A 13870-nucleotide genomic window follows, 5' to 3' on the forward strand; every position below is an offset into this window, starting at 1 on the left:
GGGGCCCACTCCCGATTTTTATTCAGAATTTTCTGTCGTCTCGTTCCTTCCGCATGCAAGTTGCTGCGTCCCGTAGTTCCTCCCGGGTCCAGGAGAACGGGGTCCCACAGGGGTCTGTCCTCAGTGTCTCCCTGTTTTTAATTGCGATCAATGGGATCGCTGAGGCGGTGGGATCGTCCGTCGCAGCTTCGTTGTATGCAGACGACTTCTGCCTCTACTACAGCTCCGCTGGCATTGCAGTTGCTGAGCGCCAGCTGCAGGGCGCTATCCGCAAGGCGCAGTCGTGGGCTGTAGCGCACGGCTTCCAGTTTTCGGCCGCTAAGACCTGCGTTATGCATTTCTGCCGGCGTCGCATGGTTCACCCTGAGCCACGCCTTTACCTTGACGGTGAACCTCTTGCTGTGGTAGAGACGCATCGGTTCTTGGGACTGGTATTTGATGCCCGGTTGACTTGGCTGCCTCATATTAGGCAGCTTAAACAAACATGCTGGCGGCATTTAAACGCTCTCCGTTGCCTTAGCCACACCGGATGGGGTGCCGATCGGTCCACCCTTCTCCGGCTATATCAAGCGCTGATCCAGTCCCGCCTTAATTATGGGTGTGTGGCTTATGGTTCAGCATCGCCATCAGCATTGCAATTGCTGGATCCCATCCATCACTGTGGGATCCGACTCGCCACAGGAGCATTTCGGACAAGCCCTGTTGACAGCTTACTTGTGGAGGCTGGTGTTCCTCCATTGCGGATCCGGCGTGACCGACTTCTGGCCGCTTATGCTGCCCACGTTTGTAGCTTGCCAGGGCATCCCAACTACCGTCTCCTGTTCCCGCACTCGATCGTCCATCTTCCAGACAGGTGGCCCCGGTCAGGGTGTACGATCGCGGTTCGCATCCGGGCTCTACTGTGTGGGATTGAGTTTTTTCCTCTCCCGCCTGTTTTCCGGGCCAATCTCCGTCTGCCCCCTTGGTGTGTGTGCGCCGACCATGCATTCGGCTGGATTTGGCACAGGGTCCGAAAGACTCGGTCCCTCCTCCGGCCCTCCGCCGCCGCTTTGTTTCTCTCCTTGCCGAGTTTCCCGGATCTGCCGTGGCCTATACCGATGGTTCGATGGTCTCTGGTCGCACTGGTTACGCTCTTACTCTAGAGGATCATTGTGAGCAACGGTCACTGGCACCCGGGAACAGTGTATACACTGCCGAGTTGGTTGCCATCTATCGCGCCCTAGAGTATATCCGCTCCCGCTCAGGTGAGTCCTTTGTCATCTGTAGTGACTCCCTGAGTGGTTTACGAGCTCTTGACCAGTGCTTTCCTCGTTCCCGTCTGGTGATGGACATCCACGAGTCGCTCCATGCTCTTGCCCGTTGCGGCCGCTCCGTGGTCTTTGTTTGGACCCCAGGTCATGTCGGCATCCCGGGCAATGAGCGGGTTGACACGCTGGCTAAACAGGCAGTGAGTTCACCGGCTCTGGAACTCGGCCTTATGGAGTGTGATCTCCTGTCGCTTTTGCGCCGGAAAGTGCTTGGTGCCTGGGGTGACGAGTGGTGCACCCTGCCCACGCCCAACAAACTTCGGGCGGTGAAGGAGACGACCGGTGTGTGGCGCTCCTCCATGCAGGCCTCTCGGAAGGACTCTGTCGTCCTCTGCCGGCTGCGCGTTGGCCACACGTGGCTGATGCACGGCCATTTGTTGCGCCGGGAGGACCCACCGCTATGTCGCTGTGGGGCAGCTCTGACGGTGGTCCACATTTTGGTGGACTGCCCGCTTTTAACAGGACTCAGGCAGACGTTTGCGCTGCCTGATACCCTCCCTGCCCTTTTATGTGATGACGTTGCTATGGCAGACCTCGTGTTGAGTTTTATTCGGGCAGGGGGTTTTTATCGTATGATTTGAGTGTTTGTCCTTTTATTTCCTGTATTGACTTGGGCCTTTGGCCTGTGGTTTTAAACTGTGGGTTTTAATGTCATTTGGTGGTTGGCTTTTCCTTATTTTCATCGTCGGCCAACCACCTTCACACTCGGTGTGATTTTAGTTCCGTTTGTCTGGTCTTTGTCTGTCTTTCTTGTATTGTGTCGTCCCTTGTCTCAGTTCTCCGTTTTTAACGACTGACAGTTTTTTTTTTTTTTTCGTGTGATTTTATCGTGGAACAAGGGACCGATGACCTTAGCAGTCTGGTCCCTTCAATCCCACACCCAACCAACTAAATTGGTGATCCCTTGATCCCTCAGAACATGTCCTACCAACTGATCCCTTCTTCGAGTCAAGTTGTGCCACAACCTCCTCTTCTCCCCAATTCTATTCAATACCTCCTCATTAGTTATGTGACCTACCCATCTTATCTTCAGCATTCTTCTGTAGCACCACATTTATCGTCCATGTTTCACTTCCAGACATGGCTACACTCCATACAAATACTTTCAGAAACGACTTCCTGACGATGTGAAAATAATTTAAACAGAGACTCCGGATATGCACTCACCAATGCAGGGAAGGGCGCAGTTGATAAAGAAAGAGCGCAGACGGAGATTTCTTACATTCCTTGCAGTTCTCTGCCTGTTGCGATGGATGGGGCTGCAAGCAACCCGGGATAAAGCGTGCAAACAAAATCTCTGGACATAGAGGCCGTCACCTCTGTATGCGCCGTTTTCACCGTGACGTCATCCAGCCGATAAGAAGCCGTCCGCTGCTTATAAAAGCGGAAGCCTCACCGGCCCACGACAGTCAGTTTTACCCCTGACGAAGATGACGGAGGTAGTCATCGAAAGCTCATGATTTTATCCAAATTTGACGTGGCAAGTAAACCAAGAACTTTTTATGCAATTAGAAGCGGATTTCCAGAATTGATTTTAAAGTGTTTACATGACCAACCAAAAGCAGTATTGGGAAATTGGCTTATGAAATCCAGTTTCGGGAGCCCCATGTAAATGGGGTGTGTGATGCAGGGATTTTTGGGCTGCAGACATCATCCTGCAAACAAACAAAAAGTTAAGTATATATTTTTATTTTTTTGAGATGATAATCAAAAGTTGTGACTGCGAGGCGTGTTTTTTTAAGTAAATACCATTTTGCCACACTGTGGCCACAGCACTGCGGTCGGTGTTCTGTGCTTGCACGCTGGGTACGTACATCTGTCGTCTATGCACTGACGCCGTTACGATCTGATTCTTCCTTGTTTACGTTGTGTACTGAGTGTTTAAGATGCCTCCTACAATCGTGAGTCCTGCCGACTCTTAAGTAAGGGCTGTTATAAGATTTCTTAGTGCTAAAGGCCTAAAAGTGATCAATATTCATCGTGAGATCTGTGCAGTTTACGGAGGAAACATTATGAGTGATGGAATGGTAAGAAAGAGGGTGAGAGCATTTAAAGATGGCTGCACAAACGTGCATGATGAAGAACAGAGTGGGCATCCTTCGGTCATTAATGACAGCTTGGTGCAGGAAATGGACAATAAGGTGAGAGAAAACAGACGCTTTACGATTTCCTCCTTGCGGGATGACTTTTCTAATGTTACTCGTAGTGTTTTGTATGGCATTGTGACCAAGCACTTGAATTACTGAAAATTGTGCGCTTGTTGGGTACCAAAAATGTTGACAGGTGTGCACAAAACCAAACATTTAGACAGTGCATTGACTTTCCTTGAGCGGTGCCACGACGCCGGTGATGATTTCTTAAGCCAAATTGGTACAAGTGATGAAACACGGTTGGCCTACGTCACACCAGAATTGAAGCAACAGTCTGTGGAATGGCGGCATTCAGATTCATTCAGAAAAGTGAAGTTTAAGCAAACAATTTCTGCCTGGAAAATCATGTGCACAGTTGTTTGGGACAGAAAAGGAGTGTTGCTTGTGGAATTTCTGCCTCGTAATGAGACAATCAATGAAGCAGCTTACCGTAAGATATTGCACAATCTGCGCCGTTCAATTCAGAACAAGACGTGGCAAGTTGAGCAAGGGCATCATTTTGCTACAAGACAATGCCCGTCTGCATGTGGCAAATCAGACCAAAGATCTCATCACATCTTTTCGATGGGAAACTCCAGATCATCCTCTGTACAGCCCTGATCTTGTACCATCTGCTACTGCACTTGAAGAAACACCAGGGCAGTCAGCATCTTGAAGACGATGGCAAAGTCAAAACAGTGGTGATGCAGTGGTTAACAAGTCAGGCAACAGACTTCTGTGAGGAGGGTATTCAAAAACTGGTACGTTATGACAAGTGCCTCAATATTCACGGAAATTATGTAGAAAAGTAGATTAAGGTACAGGCTTTCGTGTAAAAATAAAATTATTGAGATATCTTAGAACATTTTTTTAAACTTCAAAATGGTACTTACTTAAAAAGCACTCCTCATATATATTGTACTTTGTTTAACTTACATTCTCAAATTTGCATGGCATATGCACAAATAACAATAAGCCTTATAGCATGGGGTGTATATACCCTAGGACAGCCAGGAAGTCTGTGAAAAACAGGAATTTTTTCATTCAGGGAAAAACCTAGGAATTTTTTAGAATTCTGAATTTTTTAAAATATAACTTGTAATTGATACTCTAACAAGGTATATCATTTCAGTCCACTACTGCATGATAATACTGCAGCAATAAAACATAAATGAAAGTATAACACCAAATAAAACTTTAGTTGGAAAGAAAATGTGCCATTTACAACAACAATGCTTGTGAGTAATATGAATCCTGCTGCATTTAAAGCTGTGCTCCTAGGATCTTGTCTAATGACACCCTCACAAAAAAAAGAAGGAAAAAAAAATAATTGATGACCAATATTATATGTGGAAGCTTAGCTTTTCTTGTAGCTGTACTGTACATAAACCAATTAAAACCATGAACTTTTCCTACTTGTGTGTTCTGGCTACTATTTAACAGTGATGTTGCTATTGGCTGACTACATCACATCCACTATGCTCTGAATATCTGCTGTCATTGGCTGGCAAGATCATGGGACTCGAGCTACGATTGGCTGACAAAAGCATATTGTCGTCATGATGTCAGTGCGTCAGAAGCTATTGTGCTGTATTTGGTGGAATTGGTGTTCATAGTTTCACGATATGAAAGTATGCATTGTACATATTGCTGTGTAACAGAGGTCTTGTTCTTTTTTGCTGGATTATTTCGTAAATTGCTGGGAAGTTCCATACCGGTGTATAAAACCTTTACACGGTGTAAGTAAGTTAAGAACGCTGTCGAATACCCAAAAGGAAGGGTATGCCACAATTTTATTATCTACAGGTGTCTTTCTTGTAAACTTTGGTCTGAGACTGGTTTGATGCAGCTCTTTACATTATTTTATCCTGTGGAATCCTCTCCATTGCTGTATAACTACTGCAACTGACATCCTTTTGAATCTGCTTGTTGTATTCATCTCTTGGTCCGACTCCGACTGCCGCCCCCCCCCCCCCCCCCCCAAACACACACACACACACACACACACACACTCCCTCTCTCCCTCTCTCCCCCTGTCCCCCCCCCCCCTCTCTCTCTCTCTCTCTCTCTCTCTCTCTCTCTCTCTCTCTCACTCCTCACACTCACACTCACTCTTTCCTCCAATACCAGACTGGTGATCCCTTCATGTCTCGGAATGTGTTGTAACAACCGATCCCTTCTTTAGTCAAGTTGTGCCACAAATTTATTTTCTCCCCAATTGTACTTGATACCTCCTCATTGGTTACGTGACCTACCCATCTAATCCTCAGAATTCTTCTGTAGAACCAAATTTGAAAAGCTTCTATTCTCTTTTTGTCTGATCTGTTTATCATCCAATTTTCACTTCCATACAAGGCTATACTCCAGAAAATTGAGTGTGTGTGTGTGTGTGTGTGTGTGTGTGTGTGTGTGTGTGTGTGTGTGTGCGCGTGCGCGTGCGCGTGCTCAGGCGCGCACACACACTCGCGCGTGTCTGTTCTGTCGGACATGTCCAACAGAATAGACACATACACTGTTGTTTAATACAGCAGCTGTAAATGTCAAATTTCGAAGGAGACGCCGACTCTAGCTGTGATCAAGCATCAAAATAATTTGATGGTGAAAGTTGAAAATTTGTGCCAGACAGAGGTTTGAACCCGAATCGTCCACTTAACGTGAGTGGTTGCCTTAACTGACTCAGCCGTACGGACACATTTTCTGTCGTAATCGAGTTCTGAGCTTGTCGCACACTAGTAGCGTCCACTGAGCATTCGCCAGCTTGCTTGCAGTGAGTCCTGTATTCTTGTGAGAGGCTCGAGCATCAGCACTGAAGTAATCGAGGCAGTCGTGCCTACAGATATACTGTATACATGTCCGACTAAATAGACAACACTCATATATGTGACGTCTGCAGGTATTTCGCTTGTCTGGCACACCTTGCACCCTAGGTGGAATGATTTTGTCGTGGCTGGTTCTCTCGAGGGTGTCAGCAATTCTGTGGGAATGTTTCCTACTCCGGGGCCTTGCTTTGCTTTAGATCTTTTGCTACTGTTAAATACTTCTCACAGTATAATGTGTCCCATCTCATCTCTGTCTTTGGCAGTTTCATTTTCTATAATACTGCCTTCTAGTTAGTTTCCCTATAGCCCATCTATATACTCTTTCCACATTCCAAATTTCCTTTCCTTGGTTAGAGTAGTTTTGTGTCTGAGCTCTTGATATTCATACAACTACTTTTCTTTTCTCTAAATGCCTCTGTAATTTCGCTATTAGTAGTATCTGTCTTTCCCCTAATTGTATTTGCTTCTATATCCATACATTCTCTTTTAGACTTTCCTGTTCAGCCATTTTGCACTTCCTGCCTATCTCATTTGTTAAATATTTGTAATACCTCTGGTCTGCTTCATTTTTATATTTTCTCGCTTCATCAGTAGAATTCAACTTCTGTGATATCCAAAGATTTTTACTGTGTCACTTCTTTTCACCTATGTGATCTTTTGTTGCGCTCACTATTTTGTCTTCAAAGCAATCAATTTGTCTCCCACTGTATTTCTTTCCCATATTTTTCAGTCAATCATTGCCTAATGCTACCTCTGAAACTCACAGCAGCATCTATTTTTACAATTTATCCAGCTCCCATCTTCTCAATTTCCTATCTTGTTGCAGTGCCTTCAGTAATCTACAGCTCATAGCCAATAAACTGTGATCAGTCCGTATCTGTCCCAGATTAAAATCCGGTTCCAAAATCTCTGTAGTATCATTATGTAATCATTCTGAAACCTTCCAGTGTCTCCAGGTGTCTTCCACATCTAAAAACTTCTTTAATGATTTGTAAACTCAGTCCACATTCACTTCCTATTTTTTCCTTTCCTTCCTCTTCCTGCTACTGAATTCCATCCCCTGCCACAGTTAAGTTTTCCTCTTCCTTCACTATCTGAATAATGTCTTTTGTTTCATCATGTTTTTTAATCTCACCATCATCTGTGTAGGTAATTGGCATATAAAGTTTCTCTTCTGTGGTAGTGTTGACTTAGTGTCTATCTGGACTGTGACAACGTATTGACTATGCTGCTCTTAGTAACTTATCTGCATTCCTATTTTCTTAGTCATCATTAGACCTACTTTTGCATTTTCTCTATTTGATTTTGTATTTATAAACCTGTACTCACCTGGCCAGAAGTACCGTTGCTAATTCTACCTAATTCCCACTATACCTAACTTCAATCTATCCAATGCTTGTTCTCACTGTATCCATTTCCCTTTTCAATTTTTTTTCACCTGCTTGCTCGAGTAAGGGAATTAACATTCCAAACCCTGACACGTAGGTTTCATGACGATGACATCTTCCTGAGTAGTCCCTGCCCAGAGATCCGAATAGATGACTATTTACCTCTGAAATATTTTACACAAATGGACATCATCATTGTTTAACCTTACAGTAAAGCTGCATGCTCTCAGTAAAAATAATGGCAGTAGCTTCTGCTTTAAGCTGTCCACAGTAAGTAAAAATAATGGCTGTAGTTTTCCCTAGCTTTCAGCCGTTCACAGTAACAACAGAGCAAGGCCATTTTGGTTTCTGTTAAAAGTCCATATCAATCACTCATCCAGACTGTTGCCCCATGCAACTGCTTCAGGAACCACACATTTGTCTGGCCTCTCAACAGATACCCCCCACTGTGGCTGCACATAAGGTGTAGCTATCTGTATCGTTGACGCAAACAAGCCGTTCCACCATGGTGTGGTCCATGATTCATGGGGGTGGGGGAAAGAACAATATAAAACAATGAAAAAGAGGTTGTAGATCTGAGAACAGCTTGTCATAGGTTAGTTTACTGACTGAAATCAAAACCACGGTCCGAAATATTTCGTGAACTACTTTCGAGGTGAGTCCTCCATCGTAGGACATGTTATTAATGTTGATATGACAAAATAGAGAAGCGAAATATGTTAATGAGAGAAGAAATCACAGTTGACGAGAGCTTAGGACTAACAGAGAGAGACCTGGTTATTTGAGTGGTTGTAGTTTAGGGCAGTAATATCAGCAGACATAATTAACAAAATTGTTACGGTAACCTCTGAAGCAGTTGTATCTGCCCTGCAAGGATATATTCAGTCATTTAACTTACATTTTTTTGTTTTTGTTTTGTGAGAATTTATTGACACTGACATGGATTTTGCAGACATCTTACTAGTCATTGCATTTACAGTGTGGTTAGAAACAGTCTGAAAAATTTGTAGCAGTGTTGTAGGGTGTGTTGTGCTGAGAAAAAATTGTTCAGAAAAAAGTTAGATACAGTGCACTGTTGCTTAATTAACTAGCATCGAAGTTAGCCAATCAGGTTGTCACGTGCACAAATTCAAGTGAGTAGCCAGATACGGTATCACCAAACATGTTCTTTGTTTGGTTTCCCGAGACCAAACAAGAGAGCGATACAAAAATTGGACATAGGATGGTACTAAGGATCAAACCCAAGCCAAAGATGGAGCAGTCTCGTGTGCTATCATCTATGCTATGAGAACAACAGACGCTCATTGTATCTGGAGGGCTGTATGAATTTGCGTGCACAACAGCCTGATTGGCTAACTTCAGTGGTAATAAACTCAGAAACGGCACAATGTATCATATTTCTTTCTTAATAGTTATTTCTCTGCGCCATGTGCCCTGAACACCCTGACAAGCTTGTCAGACTGTTTCTATCACCTTGTATGTGATGTAGTTCTCCAAGTAGAAGCATTTACCCATAGTGCTGTGTATTTGACAAGCAAATATTATGGTTTCAAATTAATAAAGAAGCAATACCATGGTGAATCCTCTGTAGAATGTCCTGAAGTGGCAAATTCAATGAGTACCCATGCAGTGGCCAATTAAAACTATTTTGTGTTCAAAGACTACTTTAAAAACTGAATCTGTAGTATGATATGTTCAAATATGAACTGGAAACATAAACAGTGTACACCAATGCTATGTGGTTGTTTCATGAAGCTCTGTCACTATCTGTATGGCGAATATTGTCAAAACATCAATACTTGACCTCACATGCCAATTACATATTGAAAATACTATGATTATTTATGGGGCCAACATATTGCTTGTCAATATGTCTGGTATTGACTGAACACAATGTGTCCCAGTTCCATTAGGACTGTGGCTTGAAAACTAAAAGCCACGGATTATGTCCACAAAATAACTTTGTTTATTCAAAATAATCTCCCCTGAATCAGCACACAGCTCTGAAATTGTTTTAAATGTTTTGAAATAGTCACTGTAGTCCTTGTTTGAAATTGCACATAGTACTGTGGTAAGGTGACCCTCAATGTCCTTAATTCTGTCCTAATTGTTTCCTTTTCATTGCCAACTTCAGATTTTAGAAACAAACAGAAGTCAGCTGGGGCCAAATCCAGTGGATACATTGAGAGATCCAGGACTGTGACCTGTTTGCTGGCCAAAAACTTACATACAGCCCCCGCTTCGTGGGATGGGTCATTGGTGTGGAGGAGAGAGCTTACAAAGTGTAAGAGGGTCGTATTGCACAAAATACATCGTCTCATCACCAGTTGCAATCTATTTCGTAAAATCTGTATCACTTTGGGGTGCCTGCAACAGATCTTTGCAGTGTCGGATTGTGTGCTACATTTTTCATCACCTGAAAGTGTGTGTGGCAGAGACTGTCCTCCTGCCAAATCCTTGGTCAAAATGGCACATGATAGTTATTGGTATTTCTGACAGTTCCTCTGTGAGTAGTGCAGAAAATATTATCAGATGCAGTAGTTTCAGCAATTTTTTGCACATTTTTGTCCACGACACTTTGATGCTCGTGGTGCAACTTTGTCATCCCTGTCGTTACAAAATTGAGTAAATCGCTGAAAAATGCTGGAATGATTTAAAAGATCACTACCGTACACACTTTTTGTTTCACTGGCTGGTGTGCCCAACTTGATGTTGCTTTGCTGCTCCAGCACCATTTTCCGACGAGTGTCACACGTGTACCGTTACATGCACAGCCAGGATGCGTGTTGCTCTGCTTTGACCTACAACACGGCTGCTGTCAAAACTTCGACGATTGTAATACCGCAACCTGACACAAAATAGCATTGCAGTTTGGAATTTCACACGAGCAGTCCCCAAAGAACTGGGACACACAGTATGCCAATGTATGTCCTCATATGGTCAAATATATTGATGATTTGACAATGTTATGGAATGTGTGAAGACCCTTTTAATATAGTGTACAGATTAAGTTTTTACAATTTAATGATGTAATGGGTGTTTCAAAATGAATATTATGGTTTTAAGGCTTTGCAGCATTTCTTACATTCAGTTTACAATTACCAGTAATACATCAAATGAAATGATTAATCAGACAGTTCTGTTTGCATCCTCGTGCACATGTGCTCCCACCGTTTTCTACGATTTTTTAGAAAGCACTAATAGCAAAGGGGATGATGAGCAAATGGAAAGCTTTTTATGTTTTACTTGTTTGCAAGCACCAAATCTGTTGTTACAATACAGTGTGCATTCTGTATTAAGTTCTATTGTAATCCTGTAAGTGACAGGTGATGTCATCAATTTGCAAATGGAGAGTACGGGATAATTTTGAGGGTCTTCCACATGTAGCCCGAGGAGATCACTTAGGAAGTTAATTATGGACAGGCAGTTCCAGTGACACCTGTGTTGAGAGTTTTAAGGAGACACTTAAAACTGTGTCCTTATCGTTTGCAGTTATAAGCTCTAAGGCTTACAGACTATGCTTTATGTGCCAACTTAGCAAAGAAAAAAAGAAAGAGGGAGGGGGGGGGGGGATGTCTGCACGGCACTGAAGATTTTCTGGATCATGAAATGTACAGTGACGAACTGACATCTCGTCTCAGTGTAAATGTGATCACACATAGTGTGAGCATCTGAGGCCAGCAAATCTCCCACAAGACGGTATAGCTGCAACGAGATTCTCCAAAACTGAAATTTTTTTTTTGTGCAGTATCCCAGCATGAAGTTTATGGGCCTTTCTTTGTCGATGAAGCAACTGGAACTGGAGTTTCTTACCTTTATGCTCTAGAACTGTTGCTCTCTTCTTAATTGGAAAAAGCTGAAGCACACCACTTCAGTTAGAAGCAAGGTGGTGTGCCGTCTCACTGGCACAACTCGGTATGCGATCGATTAAATGACATTGTACACCCCAGGATTTGCGGCAAGGGGCCGGATGACGGAGCTCATTTCCACGACCTCCCCATTCGCCCACGCTGACATTGTGTGATTTTTACCTTTGGGAGTTCACGGAGGATTGAGCGCGTGTGCCTCCGGTACCGTCCAGTTGACTTATCTAAAAAAATGCGATTAAAGCAGTTGTTGCGACGATTACTTCAGACACACCAATTGGGGTTTGGGAAGAGTTCGCATGTCGACTCTGTGTGCCGTGTAGTGCAGACATCAAACATGTGTAAGAAATATTGTTTGAGTAGCTCTTTCATTTGACATATTATTTACAATTGTAAACTGAATGCAATGAATGCTATAAAGCCTTAAGAACCCAATTTTAATTTTGCACATTCGGTATTTGTCGACTCGTTCCACATCCTCGAAGGTTCCCCCCCTCGGTGGGACCTACTGGAATGAATGGGGTGTGTGGGTGTGTGTGTGTGTGTGTGTGTGTGTGTGTGTGTGTGTGTGTGTGTGTGTGTGTGTGTGTGTGTGTGTGTGTGTGTGTGTGAATGAACATGCACTGAGACATAACTTACACCTGCCCTCAGACCGTGGAGGACTTCATCCTTCTGGTAGGGACGTTCGTCGCATTCGTGGCGTTCGTCCTGTGGTGCTGCTTCCCGGTGGTGCCGAAGGAGGGCAATGGAGGAGGGAGCTCCGGAGCGGACGGCGGCGGCAGCGAGCCGCCGCGGCAGTACGACCCGCGGGCGGGCATCCGTGTGCACGGTCACGGGCACGGCAGCTGGTGGGGTGGGCGGCGCGGGCGCAGTGCCGGCGGGCACGCGCTCTCCCCGGTGTTCCGGCGCTACGAGCCGCTGCCACTGTCGTAATGGGCACTCCCGCCCGACAGGACCTCGTGAGACGAGTGTTATATTACTTGCGACCGAGTTGTGACTAGGTCGAGCCGTTTGTAACTCGACACGAGTGAATTTTTTTTACAGTGTTTTCCTTTTTGCTATTGCAAAATCTTACACTGGAAGTGATGTCGAGTGTCTCGAAGCGGCTCAGTTTGCCGTGTCGGGTGCGATTTGGCACTGGACACCCGATGAAGTGACTTTCCCCCCATTACTGGCACCAGCGGTTTTTGTGAAGTGAGCACTAGTGCCACTGTTATTGGGGAGAACGAGTGAGTATTTATTGTCTGTATTATGCTGCATTTATTAATGTTTCCCGATTTCATAGTACTTGATGTTTTGTCCTCGGGCACGTGTTGCAAAAGTTGATATAGTATGCACTAGCAAAATATATTATTGTTTAATATTCGCTTGTTACAGTGTTCGCCTCCAAATTAACACCATCTTACGTGCATTTTCCGGAGATCCTTCTGTTTTGTACTGTACTTAAGGGGAATACTTTCGGTAGCACGGCTGGGACGACTGTTCCATTTTAACGTCCGGTAGCTGGAAGAATACCATATTTGCTTCTTCCGGGAGCTGCGGGCGACAGGTCAAAATGTGTCAGTGATGCAGACTAGGCAAACTTTTCTGCTTACCCAGACACTGGAAAGTATGCATTTTCTAAATATTATGTGGTTAACACCTTTGTCTAGTGCAATTTATGGCTGTAACTTACCAATTATGAATATTTTTGTTAGCAATACACCCTCTTAAGATGCAGTAATTTATTATTTATTTTTTTATTTTATTTTTTCTCATGTTTTAGAGATACAATTTTATTTTCTAGGATTACAGATAGATATTTTTTTAATGTTATAGCTGCTTATTGTACTTGCCAATATTATTGTAAAAATGTAAGAAATTGTAATCTGAAGCTTTTTATTGGTGTGTACCTTTTACAACTACTATTGGTTCCCGATAGTATTAAGATATAACTAGTCACGTGTGACCGTGGTCACTTACAGAAGACTTGCATCCTTTGTAGCAGACTGGAAGAAGAATTGTCAAAATATTTAGCACGCCTTCAGGGAGTGAAATTATACCCTCTTTCTGTGTGATATTCTTTCTTTTCTTGTATAAAAGTTTCTTCTGTGTAGTACTAAGCTATACATTGTCACCTGCAGGAGCAGGTTTTAGACTGAAGATTTTTTGTATGTGGTGCTCCGTGTCTGTGATATAATCCTTAGTATAAGATGACTCCCTCCTCCACCTTTCCTTATTTTAAGAGGTCCCTTGAAAAAAAATTTATTTTTAAGAAAATTCTGACTAATCAAAATTACATACAGTTTTATTGATATAAAGTATCTGCCTATAAAGTTAATATTACACCTATTTGAAACTTACGCTATATATTGTGTAGAT

At 43.6% G+C, this 13870-nt stretch overlaps 1 protein-coding gene across 3 annotated transcripts in view; it reads left to right on the plus strand.

Annotated features, from left to right (window-relative positions):
* The window catches only part of LOC126295186 (uncharacterized), a 32995-nt gene extending 19429 nt beyond the window's left edge, over positions 1-13566 (plus strand). For 2 of the 3 annotated variants that reach the window (XM_049987493.1, XM_049987492.1), the window contains exon 2: positions 12161-13566. In XM_049987493.1, coding sequence (XP_049843450.1) covers positions 12161-12442 — 282 coding nt within the window. In that variant the 3' untranslated portion in view covers positions 12443-13566. The remainder of the gene's footprint in view (positions 1-12160) is intronic. The other variant, XR_007552403.1, reaches the window with a different exon arrangement.
* Positions 13567-13870: the final 304 nt, after the last annotated feature.

Source organism: Schistocerca gregaria, chromosome 11 (genome assembly GCF_023897955.1).
Source record: "Schistocerca gregaria isolate iqSchGreg1 chromosome 11, iqSchGreg1.2, whole genome shotgun sequence".
Lineage (NCBI taxonomy): Eukaryota > Metazoa > Arthropoda > Insecta > Orthoptera > Acrididae > Schistocerca > Schistocerca gregaria.